The sequence below is a fragment of the Sarcophilus harrisii genome, chromosome 4 (assembly GCF_902635505.1).
Source record: "Sarcophilus harrisii chromosome 4, mSarHar1.11, whole genome shotgun sequence".
Classification (NCBI taxonomy): domain Eukaryota; kingdom Metazoa; phylum Chordata; class Mammalia; order Dasyuromorphia; family Dasyuridae; genus Sarcophilus; species Sarcophilus harrisii.
The window spans coordinates 24,541,424-24,557,042 of NC_045429.1; the positions used below are offsets into that span (position 1 = coordinate 24,541,424).

Consider the following 15,619-nt stretch of genomic DNA (forward strand, 5'->3'; position numbering starts at 1 on the left):
TGCACACACACATACACGCGCTGCCCAACATCTCTCCCAGTAATCTCCCAGAGCAGGAGACGCGGCCGAGCTGCTTTGTCTGTGTACCCGGGGCCTCTCGGCACGGTGCCTGGCACAAAGCAGTGGTTGGAGACATGCTCCCGACTGCACCAGAGCCTCCCACCCCGCCCGGCTCTGCACAAGGTGGCGGCTTGGAGACTGGCAGCAGGGGGCCTCCGGCGGGGCTGCCAGGCTGCACCCAGCTGGATCTCCCTGCTCTCCGGGCTCTTCTGCTGCAGGCCTTTGGGGCCAGTCTATGTCCTGATGGGGAGAACTAAGCCTCGGACCCATGCAACGATTTATGGAGCAGAAGGAGCCTGGGTGGGACGGGGTGCACAAAGAGGAGACCCGCGCCCCCAATCCGCCGGCAATGCCGCCCCACTTTAAAGGTCGCCCCGAGTTTCACCTTTCGTCTCGGGTGAGGCCGAGGGAGGCGTGTCAGACAATCCCTTCCCAGCACCCGTTGGGGCCACGGCCTGTCCCTCACGGCGCGCACCCGCCTTCTCCGACAAGAACCCGCCGCCTCCGGGACTTGGCACAACCGCCCAGAGGTGCTTCCTCTGGTCCCAACACTCAGCGGCTTGGTCTACAGCAGCACTTCACCGGTGCTCACTGCCGACTTTTCTTCTCGGTTCTCTCCATGGCACCAAGTGTTGCTCCGCCCCCACGGTCTGGGGAGTCAGGTCCCCCTGTCCTCCTCTCCCGCCCCCGCCGGAGGCTGCTACCCCTCACCAGACTGGGCAGAAGTCCCGGCTGCGCTCTGACTGCGGCCACGGCCCGGGAGCCCGGAAGCCCGGGAGTCCGGGAGTCTGGGAGTCCGGGGGCCCGGGAGCCTGGGAGTCCGGGAGCCTGGGAGCCCGGGAGCCTGGGAGCCCGGGGGCCCGGGAGTCAGGGAGCCTGGGAGCCCGGGAGTCTGGGAGCCCGGGAGTCCGGGAGCCTGGGAGTCCGGGAGTCCGGCCGCAGGAGCCACCCCGCCAGACCAAGGGGCTGCACGGACTTGTGGCGCCCCGGGCAGTCACCCTCACCAACTTCTACCTCTAGGAGCGAACGCCCCGCCGCGGCCTCGGAGGTTCGGGCCCTGGGCCCAAGGGCCAAGAAAGGGGTGGCAGCGGAAGCCGAGGGGAAGGCCCAGGCTGCGCCGCCCCGGCCCCGCCTCCGCCCCCGCGGGCGCAGGTGCCCGAGAACTTGGGGGGGGCGGGGGGGGGGAAGGACGGGACAACTCGGCCTCCGGGACCCCGCGCGCGGCCCCTTCGGGACGCAGAGGAGCTTCCTCCCGTCCCCGACCCCCGCTCTGACCCTCCCACCCCCAGGATTCCCCACCGCGGGCACTCACGCTGCAGGAGACCTTCAGGAGATCCATCCGGCGACGGAGGCGCCCCTCAAACAGTCCGAGTCCGGGGCCCGACCGGCTGGGGGCAGCCGAGGGCGGCGCGGGGCGGGGGCAGCCGAGGGGGGGGAAGGCGAGGACGCGGAGCCAGCGGCTCGCGCCGCGAACGCGTCCCTCCCTCATTCCCTCCCCTTCCCACCCCAAGGACCGCCCTCCGCCACCTCCTCCCGCGGGCGCGGCCCCCATTGGCTGAGGCCGAAAAGACGCGCCTGGCTATTGGTCAGGGCCATGCTAGGGCACCGCCCCCACCGCCCATTGGTGAGCCGCCGACGCTTGTGAGAACACCTCGCCCCTCCCCCCCACTCCCCGGGGTTTCGGGTTTTTCCGACATGGCGGCACAGCCCGAGACTGGGCCTCAGTACTGCCAGGAGCCCGGCCCCCTCAGTCGCGTTCTAGGCCCTGGGATGACACAAGCCTAGAGTCGCTGAACTCCCCTAGTTGCGCACTCGGCGACCTCAGGACCCGCCCCTCCCCCCCGCCCCGGGAGCTCTTGGGTACCTGAAGATCAGTCTCGGACCACAGGGTCCCGGAGGTCCCGAGTCCGAACTAGCCGCTCCCCCCTCCCCGGGCCGCCCTTTTAGGAGGGGATTCACCCCACGGGCACGTAACAACAGACGTGCGCATTTAGGCTTTCTCTCCGAGCCTCACTGGACCCCGGCTCCCGGGCCGGGCGGTTCTAGTTCCCATTTTACTGAAGAGGAAACTGAGGCGGCCAGAGGTGAAGTCACTTGCCCAGGGACCCACCGATAACGTTGGATTTGCATTCAGATCGTGCCGATATGAGGGCCGCATTGTGCCCGCTGCACCGGCTGGTCCCTACCCCCGAACCGCGGAACGAAGACTGAGAGGGCAGCGGCGTTTGGTTTATGTGTGACCGAGAAATCTAAAACTGGGAATACCCTTTTAAAATTTTAAAAATATTTTTATTTTTCCCAGTTACACGTAAAACAATTTTTTAAAGATTTGTTTTTAAAATTTTGAGTTCCAGATTCTCCCCCTTCCTCCCCACACCCTCCCCCCTCCCACTGAGAAGGCATTGTGAACTTCTGCAAAACATTTTCATAAAAGGCATGTTGCAAAAAAAAAAAAGTCTCCCACTTCCCCCCAAAAAACCATCAAGAAAAAATGAAAGTTAAAAAAAAAGTCTGCTTCTCTATTTAGACACAATCAGCTCCTTCTCTAGGTATGGACAGCATTTTCATCATGAATCCTTCGGAGTAGTCTCGGATCACTGTACTGCTGAGAATAGCAAAATCATTCACAGCTGGTCATCCCACAATATTGCTATTACTTAGTCCGTTACTATGCACATTTCACTTAGCTTGAGCTCATGGAGGACTTTCCCGGTTTTTCTGATAGCTTCTCATCATTTCTGATAGAACAATAATATTCCATACCACAGTTTGTTCCTACATTTCCTAACTGAATTCTTTGCTCTGAGAAAAGAGCTGATACAAATGGTTTTGCAAGTATGACTCCTTTTTCTTAAAAAAAAAAATCACTTTTGGGATTCATACCTTGTAGTGTTAGGTCAAAGGATATGCATGGTTTTGTAACCTCTGGGCACAGATCATATCTTCTGATCAATTATCAACTTTTTTTTTTTTAATTTGACTCAGTTTCCTATACATTTGAGAAATAAGGCCTTCTGGCAATACTCTTAAATGGAATATTCTGAAGATAGTTTGTCTTTTTTTTTTTTAAATCTTAAATATATGAAGTAACATTTAGAATTTTTAAAAAAAGGATTTGCTTTTGGAAATAAATAGAAACTTGATACTATAGACAAAAAATAAATTAACAAAACAATTTTTTTCTTAACTGCTCCCCAAATCCTTTAACCACTAATAATTGCTTTTTCAGTAATTACTTCTATATCTAATCAACCAACACATACTGTTCATATAGCTCCCTTAAAAAAACCAGACACTTCCTAGCTGTGTGACCCTGGGCACCCTAAATGCCTCAGCAAAAATACAAAGACAAAAAACTTAAAAACATGGTATGTAATTTAAACCATGTAATTTAGAAGATTATTTTAAGTCTCAAAAGCCCTCAGACATGACATCTTGCTTCTTGTTCCACTTGCATATCTAGAATTGAAGAGACTGTTCTATATCAGCATTTCCCAAATGAACTTGACCACAAGTCCATGTGGAGACGCAAAATATACTGACAAAATCTATAAATCATGGAAAAGGCAGGATCATGAAAATTTTAGAATAAAATAGAAAAGTTCATTTTAATTTTGGAAAATGGACAACATGAGTATCTGATAGTTTCACCTTTAATAAAAAAAATCCATTTAGGAAATGTACCACACAGAACCTATTCAAACAAATCACCTGACACCAGTGGCTTTCAAGCATTTGCTATACACACACATTAGCTGTGTAGGGTCCGAGTAACCTATAATTAAGTTGTGTTAAAAGTGGAGGGGTTGCCTAAGGTTCCTTCAGCTCACTGAGAATTAAAACATCACATTTTACACTTCATAAAGTAGGCTCCTAAGTTCTTGTGGACTGATTCTCAATCTTTCTTTCTCCTCTCTCCCCCATTCTTCCCTCATATACAAACACACACACACACTTTCCACTGGAAACTCATCCACCATTCTAGGGCTTCTGGAATGGTTTTGTCACTTAACCACCTCTGCCTTCACACAGACCAAACACTTCAATTTGGTCAGCTTTTAGTGGATATAGGCAATTGCCAGGACTCGAGCCCTCTCAGGCACATAGAAAATATTAATAAATGCTTTTTCATGCATATATTCATTATTTACGAACAGACTTAAGCATTACAGAATTAGAAAAAAGAATGGTTCATAAAATTTCTTATGTGTGGTATTTTTGACCACATGTAATTAATGTTCCTATCCAGTTATCTATTGCATTCAAACAGCTGCATGGGAGACTAGAGAACTTCTAAGGCTTTCGTATGATAGCCAAGAGAGGAATCACAAACACCAGTTAACCTCACAACTGCCCAATTCCCCTGTGCCATCCTTCAGACAACTGCCCATAGTAGCAACCCTCTTGGCTTTGTGGCTTCTCTTCCACAACCAAGTTCTGTCTGTTTTTCCAAATATTCTCACATGTCTGATTTTTTTTCCCATCCCTACTGCCAACCACTTAGCACCTCCATCACCTCCACCCAGACCATTAAAACGATGTCTCAACTTCCCAGCTGAGCTGCCACCCTGTCAGAAAGGACTCCTGCTACACATGCCTCTGTCCTCTGCTTTTGTTCATACCTGAACACCTGAAGACAGTCACCTCCAGGCCAGAATCTAAATCCTTAAAATTGCCTTTTCCTCCACTTAACACTTTGCTTCTTCTTTCTCCTTTGGCATTAAATCTGTTTCCTTTGGTTCCCAGTGATCTGAACACCTACTGTGACTCTAAAGTCATGTAAGTTCGACTGAAGGGCTCCACTTAACTCACAGATATCAGACCCCCTCAAATTCTGAAGGCACCGTGTCTTAAGACAGGCTGCTTTTAAAACTACAGGCCATAAAACCATAACTTGGAAAGGTAATTTTAGTGAATACCAAAAAATGGTATCGATCCAGAGTAAAAATCTGGCAACCAGCTATTATCTGGCATTACCAAGTCTCTGACTATCCAGTTTATGTAGAGTAATGGTGAGGCTGAAATTCTCCCAGCCTCCATCGTCTGTCCCTCAAACGTCTGGATATCTTTAAACAACCTTTGAGTTATTGATTAGCATATCTTTAGACAGGTCTGGGATCTGATTCCAGGTATTCCACCTAGCTCCTCTTTGATCCATCCCTCTGAGCTCCCTGGCACTTCCCCTCCCCCAAAAAATCCTCAAGGATATTTTTTTCCCTATAAAAGATGTGCCCACAATGAAGATGCTAAGTCCTTTCCAGGCCTAGGCCTGTTATGAGGTACTTTCTCTATCTCCTCATTCCTTTCAATGGTATTTTTCTCCCATAGCTAACTCTGCTTAGTCTGCTAAACTTCTCTGTGATCTAACCTTCCAGTCAATGGTGAACTCCCATCTCATGGCATATTCCTTTAATGGATTCTTCCATTGCTCTCCCATAACCATAGTGCTCTTCCAACTCTATTTCATATTTGCCACTCCTCTTGTGTACTATTCCACCTCTCCATTTTGTCTAACTACTTCCCCTAAATAAACCTACCTTCTGGCAAAGAGAACGGTCATTGTGAATTTGTCACAAGTTTATTTCAAACTAGGAATTGCTACCCTGACCTCATCATTCTGATCAAATAATCTGCAGCTTTTAACAAAAATAGAGCTGCTTCTGATGCGTTCGACAGTCGCTGCTCAAAATGCTTGATAACAAACATTTAAAATGGCCAATTATGGGAATTCTAAGCAATTTTTCTCAAAGTAATCTATTCCCTAAGTAACAGTGGTTATTTAAATATCTACAGAGGTTTCTGTTTATTTTGGGGGAGGATTTTTTTGGTTCAGGATTAAGGTTAAAGCTTAGTGATCAAGAGACCTTCAGTAAATATCATTTTAAGTCAAGCTTGTGTATGTGAGAAAAATAAAATGCCAACTTTTAGAATAAAAGCTAAAAGGTATATGGTTTTTTGGTTCTTATTCTAAAAGTTGGCATTTTATTTTTCTTATATACACAAGCTTGTTATTATAATATGTCCTGCAAGTCTCTGACTTCAGAAAAGAACCACCTTCCTAGCTCAGCGGATGGCGTGATCTGGTGACAAGCAGACAGAATTTGGCCTCCTGGCCCTGCCACTTACTACCTTGGCAAGCCTTTCTCAGCTCCAGGCCTCCCCCTCCATGTTTGTAAAAGACTAGGCCTGTGGGGAGTGTTAGGGCTACAGAAAGTCCAGAGCCCCCAGTTCAGGGGAAGGGCTCAGTCTCGAGTCAGAGGTCCGCAGCACTGGCCTCTTCTCTTGTGCCATCTCCAATCCTGTTTGATTTGAAAAGGCCAAAGACTGGGAAGAGAAATTTGTCTTTCTGGCTTCTGGGAGCTGTGGCTGCAGCCCCGGAGGCGTCCTGGCCATGGGGGCCGCTTCCCAGAAGGATGGCTGCAGGACACTGCTATTCCTGAGACTCTGGGGCTCAGAGGGAAGCCAGTGATGGTGGCGCTTTGACTGTCTGGCCTGTGTAAGTTGTGGCCAGCAGGACTTTGCACTTAGTACCCCAACTTGACAAGCAGCTGCTATTTTTCAAGACATGCATTATACCCTTGTTGCCTCAAAGACTTTTTTTTTTTGTCATTGCTCAGCATGCAAGTGACAAACTTATCAATAGTCAGCTCTCCATCATGCTATCTGACATTTGTAAAAGCCAAAACTTGTTAGTGTTGTGTCTGGTTTTTAAAAAAATCAGATAACTAATTTTGTCTCTAAGTACTATCCTTTAAAAAAATTTAATATAGTAAAGACTAAACTTTTGTTTAGTGTTTGCTCTATAATAGGCCTGAGAAAAGACAGAAGGATAGAGGGATTGGAGATGGAAATGAAGCTAAAGAAAAGTCTAAAGATTTAGAAAGGGAAGACATAGGGAAGCTGGGATCAGAGAGATATGAGGCATGTTTAACCTATATTGGATTGCTTGCTGTCTAAAAGAGGGGGAAGAGAGGTGGGAGGAAGAAAAAATTTGGAACACAAGGTTTTGCAACGGTGAATGTTGAAAACTATCTTTGCATATATTTTTAAAAAATAAAATATTAAAAAAGAGAGACGTGAGAAATGTTAGAGCTTTTGATTAAGGAAGTGGAATCTTCATGAGTAATGGTGAGAATCAAAGTGTCATCATCACTCCTACGGGTGACTGAGGGGATAGCTAAGAGGTCACAGATTTGAGGAGACTGAAAAACTGCTAAGTTTGGAGGAGCCTTCACATGCATTCTGAAATCTCCTAAAATAAGGGCAAGAGTTGAGAAGAAGAGGAAAACAGAGTCAAGGTGCTGAACTCCCTAAAAAAGGGAGGGCTGGAAGAAAACAGCCACTATTCTGTCTATGGAGAGGTGAGGGAAAGAGCATTTACTGAGCATGTACTATATGTAAGGCCCAGTGCTAAGGTCTTTATAAACAGGATTTCTTTTGATCCTCAAAACAATCCTAGGAGCCACATGCTATACTACTGCCATTTTACAGTTGAGGAAACTGAGAAAGACAGCGGCTAAGTGATCGGCCCAGAATGTCCCAGGCAGTAGTAAGTGTCTGGTTGTCCCGATCCAAGCCCCCGTCCTTTGGCCACTTCTCATTATTAAGTGATGGTAAAGAGGATGATTCATTCTGGGCTACTGTGTTAGGTGGTACGGAGGGAGGCCTTAGGGAAAGAAAGGACAGAGGAAAGGATCCAGAATGAAAGGAAGTTTGTTCAAAATCAGATTTCTTTTCACCAAGACTTGACACATTCTAAAGTCCAACCAATCCGATCTATGCTACCAAGGAGATACAATAACAGACTGAAGTCTTTTAAGGGGGTGATGCTGGAAAAACCCACACAAAGTCCAATGCAAGGTAAGTATACAACACAGTCCAGATGGTTGGGGGGGACCATGAGCGGCATGAATTGAGAAGGAAAAAAACAGCTCCATCGTACAGTAGGCCAGCCACCCCAAGAAAGGGTCACCTGAATGAGTGGTGCCAAAAAGATACAGCTCACATCGGGGAGGTGTATTACGGAACACAGCCTACAGGAAAGCAAAGGACACTTGTGGAGGGATGAGGAGCAAGAAAGAACAAGGAGCGTACAAATCTGGCTGGCACAGCGGGGACTCAGAGCAAAGAAGCCAAACCAGAAGGCTGAAGCCAGGCTACGTGACAATGGCGTATTCTCTCTCCCTCGGATCCTTTTCACTACCAACTGGAAACAAAGTGAAGTGTGCTGTTCCTTCTGTCACTCAGAAGTGCCTCAAAAATGCCAAAATTAGGAATCAATATCAATGGTGCTTTTTAAAAAAAACACTGCTACAGTATGACCAAAGCAGTAAGAGAAAGATTGTTAAAAATCTTCTTTTTCTTAACTTAGTGATCCAGATCATAAACATCATAATTAGCAGGTATCTATGATTATAACCTTGGGGAAATGATCGCCAACCCACAGCTGGCTTTCCAAGACGTGGTCATTAAGCATCAGGCCGTTGTGTGGTTTTTTTTATTTCAGGCATCCCAAGGGCCCAAAATGAAGACATCAGCTTAGTAACAATGAAAAAGATAGACTGCTCTTATAGGATTTCATTGGTCACACATTTTCCACTATAAACTTACAGATAGCTGTTAAACAGGAGGTTTCCATTTTCATCATAGAACCTTCAATAGTCCAATCAATCAGATCTATGATGATACACTGGAAGAAGCCAAGCACTAATACAAAATAATCTCACCGCCTCGTCCCCATTATGTATTCCATGTCCTGGAGCCCCGGAGTTATTGAAAAGGCCTTACCTGGAGCTGAAGTGTATGCCGGAGGATGGTCTCTTCTAAGGCCTGAATCCACTTCTCTCTCTCATCAGCATCTCGAGCTGTGAAAGAAGATTATATTTTTATTGCCTTAAGCCATCAACAATACATTTTTTAACATTACAAGCTCACACAAGTTCACATCTTCTGCACCAATGTTATAGGATGTTCCAATTAGAACAGAATTTCATTTTAACAGACTCTGGGCTCTGCCCTCTCAAACTCTGGAATCTGGAGTGGCTAACTCACTTCCACTTAACCCCCTTTGGAAAGTTTGCACATTCCCTCCTAAGGTGCAAATCTGCAAAATGAAGGGGTTGGACTCCTGTCCTTTTGTTGCCATGGCTGTTTAGTCATTTTCAGTCTTATCTGATGCTTAAGGACCAAACCTTAAACTAAAATCAATCTGATTCTTCTTGGACACCACTAAGTCCTAGATCAACCCCCATTTGATCTTCCCCTCCCAGATTCATTTACTTAGATTTCTAATTTTCATTTTCTTTTTTTGACTCAGTGAAAGGAGAGCTTTTGCCTCAGTTGCCACCTAGCTTCAATCACTGAATGGGTGCAGCTTCAATCAAACTGAACTCTGTTGAAGACCTTAGTTTTAAAAGGCTTAGGTCTCCGATTTCATCCAGGGCCATCTATAGTCTTGATTTCTCTGGCCACTAGACCCAGATGACTTTGGAAGGGAAAAAGCAAGGCAGGGGATCTTGCCCAGTCCTCCTTCATTTAAACTAACTCACTTGTATATCACAGCATCAGCTACCTGACGTCATGGTCCTCTGAAAATGCAGAACAAACGACAACTAACTTTTTTTGTGACCCAATTTGGGGTTTTGTGGGCAGAGATCTGGGAGTAGTTTACCATTTCCTTCTCCAACTCATTCTGCAGATGAGGAAACTGAGGCAAATACAGCTGGTTGATGTCTGAGGCTGGATCTGAACTTCCTTCTCTCCTTCCTGTCTCTTGGCCCAAAACACTATCCACTATGGCACGTGGGCCATTTTATGGAGCCCATGACTCCAGGAAGAACAAACATATTTGCTCCTGAGTTTACCTATTTCTTCCTTATCAGCCTCAAAAGATTGAAAAGCTTTATAGTAATCCTAAGTTTTAAAATTCAATTCAATTTTTTTAAAAAGGAAGGTATAACAAGAGGAGTCAAGAAGTCTGCATTTTAGTCCATTAGCTGTTTTCTAAATCTATCCACCTATTTGTTTACATCCATCCATCCATCCATTTCTCATCATCATAAACTTTGCAAAGTCCCTTCACCTCTCTGGACCTCATTATGTAACTCATTATTAATTAGATTAACTCATATTTAACTCATATGTAAAATTAGAGCATTAGACTAGAAATGGTCTCTAATGTCTTATTCTAATAACAACATAAAAAGATAAAAAAAATTGTGGGCTAGAATAGGAGTCTTTAAGATCACTTAGTCCAACATTTTGGTTTTATATTATGATTTCACAATCCTAAGAATGGATTTCACTGCTCTAATTTCACCCCCCAGGAAAATACATTTACTCATTGGAAATCAATAAAATAATTAATTGTTAAAAGCATTTATTAAGCAGTTACTACATGCTAGGCACGGTGCCCAAAACCCTGGGGATACCAAGAAAACACAGTTTCTACTCTCAAGAAGCTTATATTTTGATGTGAGAGACAACAGGTAGACAATACATCTATGCTTCATCTGCATAGAGATGACCATTTAATTCATGAGAGCTTAAGAGAAAATCAAAATCTGTAAAGAAGAGAACCCAGAAAAGAACACTCCCTGTTAGACAGTGATGAAGATCTACCAAAGGAGAATGAGAAAGAGCAGGTAGACAGACAGGAGAACCAGGAGAGAAGCTCATGACAATGCAATTGCCAATTGCAGGAAAACACCATGCCATCATCATGAGTGCTGTGCTTCCACCACTGATGGGTGGTCATGAATCCTGATGAGGTCAAAGAACAAGATTACAAAAATCTGGGAGATCTTCATCATCTATGTACTGAAGGAGGAAAAGCTTGCAATCGGGGTGACTTTAATACAAGAGTTGGCACAGACTACCAGAAATGGCAGAGTCCTTGGGAGGAACAGAATCAGCAACAGCAATGGTCACTTACTACTGAAGACCCATGTGTCTCGTGACTTTCCCATCACCAACACTGTCTTCCATTTACCTAATGCCATAAAATTTCATGGATGCACCCTCACAGCAAACACTAGAGACAGACAGGATGTGAGAGTGACGAATGCGATATTTGGCAAAGAATGATGGACTAATCATAATATCCTCTGCAACTAAACATTCACGTTCAACAAAAGCAGTAGCCGCAAGGCAAGACGAACACCAGAAAGTTTAATGTCAACAAACTAGAGCACTTTTCCAAGCATGAAGTTTGCTGCTAATGTGGAGGGAAGGCTAAGCCAACTCACAGTGAAACAGGAAAAAAATGAGCAATTCTCAGGTGTACGGCACTGCATTTACTCATCTGGGTCAAAATACTCATAAACATCAGGATTGGTTTGATGAAAATGATGGGGAAATTCAGAAGTCGCTAAATGAAAAATGAGAATTCCACAGAGTTTACCAGCAGGATAATTTGTTCATAATCAAGAAGGCAGCATTTAACTTTATGAAAAGTAAGATACGAATGAAGCTTAGGGAGATGCAGGATTCTTGTCTCAGTAAAAAGGCAAAAAAACTGTTTTATACTGATAGTAACAATCCAAAGTGCTTTTATGATGCCCTCGAGGCTACTTATTGGTCAAAGACCTATGATGCATCTCAACCACTCAACACTGATTGAGCCACATTGATTAATATTAAGGACACGATTCTGAAGAGACAGGCTAAACACTTTCATAATGTTCTCAACACTGTCATCAACCAAATGCTGAAGCTACTGACCATGTATATCAAACTGAAATTAAACCTAACTCTCTAGTCAAAACTTCCAACTGAAAAACAGGTTTTGAATACCATTAAGCTCCTCTCCTATGGCAAAGCACTTGTTGTTGATTCTATTCCAGCTGAGATTTACAAGACAGGGGTCCACAACTCATACAAAAGTTGACTGAAATCTTCTGTGTTAGGTGGCAAGAGGAAGTCATTCCCCAAGAGTTCAAGGATGCCTTCATTGTCCATTTCTGTAAGGAAAAAGAGATTGTCTTATGACAATCACAGGTGGGTCTTTCTCTTAGTCACTGCCAGCAAAATTCTTGCCCAAATCATTCTTAATAGTCCAATCCTCCACCATCTAACTGACAGGCAGCGTGGCCTAAAAAAGGGCTGACAAACAGTTGATATGGTGTTTGCTGCTTGACAACTCCAAGGAAATGCCAAGAACGGAACAGAGGTCTGTAAACAATGAGTCGATCCGAACAAAGTCTTTGATACTATCATGAGCAATTGTTAAAGGTCACTGCAAATCGGAATTGTATGTCAGTTCCATGATGGTGTGCTCACAGGGGTTCTGGATAATGGACAATGCCCTCACACTTTCTTAGTCCCCATTGGAGCGAAGAAGGGCTGCGCACTTGCTTTTTAGCAAGAGGTTTCCAGCAGTGGTATCAGACGCCTTCAATAAAGACAAAAAAGTACCAAAGTCAACTTACTTAATTTAAAAAGGCTATAAGTCAAGGCTAAAGAGGAGGGAGGGTCGGTGCACGACTTTTTGTTGGGTGATGAGTGGGTGCTCAATGCAGCCTCTGAGGTTGGGATGCAACAAAGCATGGATTGTTGGTCTGTTGCTTGTACTAACTTTGGCCTGACTGTATTTACACCGAGAAAAAGAAGGTTCGTCAGTACCCAGCACCATCCTAACCATATATTGAACCACTGGTAACAGTACATGGAGAAATTCTGAATTTAAGTTCACTTACCTTGGCAGCGTCTTTTCTTGACATACACATAAATGATGAGGTTGAAGCAAGCACTGCCAGAGCTAGCTCAGTGTATAGGAGGTTCTAAAGGAAAGTGTAGGAGAGAAGAGGTCTTAAGCTGCCTACCAAAGTGGAGATCCACAGAGCCACTGTGCTGACCTCATTGTTGGGCACCTGTAAAACTTGGACCATCTACCAGTGCTGTGCCAGGAAATTGCTTCCACTGAACTGTCTTAGGAAGACTCTAAGGGTCACCTGGCAAGTAAGGTTCTAGACACCGAAGTCCTTTCTAGAGCCGAACTGTCGAACATCCAAACTCTACTACAGAGAGCGCAGCTCCAATGGGCAGCCACCTTGTGTGGATGATAGATAGATGTTTGCCTAAGAGACTATTTTACAGAAAACTCACATAAGGCAAACACTCTTGTGAAGGTCAGAAGTGATACAAGGATACCCGCAAGGTCTTTGTGAAGAACTCTGGATTTAAGTGTGAGACAAAGGAGGAACTGGCACAGGACCGCCCAGCATGCCGTGCCCTCATCAAAGGAGCTTATAAGAAACATGAGATGTTCAAATTGAGAGCCATCTCTACCCTAAATAATCATATGGACTCTGTGCCCAGCCTGTGGCAGTCTGCTAAGTGCATATTGATCATCAGCCACAGGTGGAAACATTGTACCTTGACCCCAACAGTGATGTCACTTTGGACCTCTGAGCAGGAAAGACAACCACCTTAGTATCTGGCAATTTGCTTTACATATAGTAGGTGCTTAATATTCACAGATCTGAAATCAAAGATCATGTTTGAGCCTTTATTATCACATCCCCTGACTCTTCCTGCTGATCCCAAGCCTCCGGATCTGTTTTCTACAACCATCTCTTTGTTCATCCCTCTCTATCATGAAGGTGCCCAGGCAAAGATCACTGCAGTGGGTTACCCTGCTGCCCTCTCCAGCTGGTCATCGAAGGGATTGATGGAAGTGGGTTTCACACGCTCTCTCCCTGCCCCAATCAGACACATTCCCCACTTATCTCTTTATCTTGCTATTCCTTCACTTTACTGCTCCAGTGGGCCAAGCCACATTCCAAGGGACATTTGAGCGGCTTTTCTAATTAATTTTTACCTGGAACGTTCCATGAAGGCTACCCAAGTACTGCTCCTGCTTCATCTTAGAGATCCAAACTTTACAATTTAGGCTTATTGCTATTACCAAATCCTTTTACCATGAATGGCGCTGAAGGAAACTGGAAGATCCAAAATACCTCAAGACTAGGATCAAGTAAGTTCTGAATGAGTTTGACCCTGAGAGAACTTTTTCTATTTCAGCCTTTGGGCTTTGTCTCCAACTTGGTCCTACCAGCCCCTACCTCACAGAAGGTTGGAATTGGAAGGAGCCTTAGAGATAATCTTGTCTGCCCCTCCTCATTTTAGAGAGGAACATGAAAACAGGAAGATCACACAGATGCTAAATACCAGAGACTAGACTCAAATTTGGGTCTTCTGACTCCAAGTCCAGCTCTCTTCCCATGCTAGAAAATTTCTTCCCCAGAATTCACCAGTCCCCAAAGCTCCAACTCTTCTCATCTTTTTCATATCTGGGTTCAAATTTCATATTGGGTTAAAATCCTAGTCCTGCTACTTAATGGTTAGTCCTGGTAGGACCAATTCTCAAGGCCCTACATCTTTAAGAAGGACATCCATAAGTTATAGAAGTCTGGAGAAGGGCACCAGGGTGATGAGATTGGCTAAAAGAACTGTGGACATTTAACTTGGAGAAGAATGAAGAGAAACCCCATAGTGTTCTTCATTGATACAAAGGGCTCCACCTGCAGGAGGGCTTTGACTTGTTCTGTGTGACTAAAGAGGCCAGAACTAGGTGCAAGGAGAAGGTGGAAAAAGACAGACTAGGTCTGATCATGGGAAACCTGTTGACAATCAGAACCTGAAATGATCTAGTTTGGGGCAAGGGGGATGATGGGCTTTCCCTTAGGGGTCATCAAGCAAAGGGTGGATCAGTATCCTTGCTCAGGAATGGGAGGACTATATGGCCTTCAGGTCTCCCTTTAATCCTGTTTGAATTTCTGTGAAATCTCTTTGACCGGTTATTTAGCTTCAGTTTTCTTAACTGTAAAACGAAAATGTCGGAGGAAATAAAGCTAAGTAAAGTTGGCCCTTCCAACTCTATTCTGATATTTTTCGAAGTCTCCCTAGATTCCACCCTTTGAGAAATTTTAGCTTACCAGTAGCTTTCTGAACAATGAAACTAGGGCTAGATTATGAGGAAAGGAAATACTAGGGCACTCCCTGCAGTGCTGACCATATAAGGCAACACACAGGATATGTTTTTAAAAGAAAAACAAAATGTCCCTCCAAGAAAATACTGTTTTTCAAAAGTATTTTCTAATTTTAGCTTCTTTATCTCTTGTCCACATTTGTCTAATCATACTTCCTACTTCCTGTCATTATTTTTGCTTTCAATAAGAATTTATGAAATCATTGAAAAGATCTCATTTTCTGATACAGACAAAACTACAGACTGTAAAGGATTTACTGTAACAGTTGCTCCAACACGCCTGCCTCCGAATGCTCCTGGCACAGTTTCAGAGCCCTGGCTCTGTCCTTCCTCAAGGGGCTGCTGGCTTCTGTTCCCGCACACAGACAATGTTGTGGGGCAAACTGCTGCCCTCTTACAGAACTGCTACCATGGCAAGAGTCCCTTACCAAGGAACAACAAAAAGCATTTGTGAAAGCCCGATTTCATGTCTGACGCTATGCCCGGTGCTAAGGATACAGAGACAAAAGTGAAATGGTCCTTGTCCCCAAGGAGCTGCCATTTTATCTGGGGAGATCTATCGGCACGTAC

The 15,619-nt window shown here is 45.0% G+C and overlaps 1 protein-coding gene across 6 annotated transcripts in view; it reads right to left on the reverse strand.

Moving 5' to 3' along the window:
* The window catches only part of OSBPL9 (oxysterol binding protein like 9), a 138,760-nt gene that overhangs the window by 54,174 nt on the left and 68,967 nt on the right, over positions 1-15,619 (reverse strand). For 4 of the 6 annotated variants that reach the window (XM_023501555.2, XM_023501554.2, XM_012547479.3 and 1 more), the window contains exon 4: positions 8,848-8,924. In XM_023501555.2, coding sequence (XP_023357323.1) covers positions 8,848-8,924 — 77 coding nt within the window. Of the gene's footprint in view, positions 1-445; positions 612-1,372; positions 1,547-8,847; positions 8,925-15,619 lie in introns of those variants that run through there. The other 2 variants (XM_031969135.1, XM_023501556.2) reach the window with 2 other exon arrangements.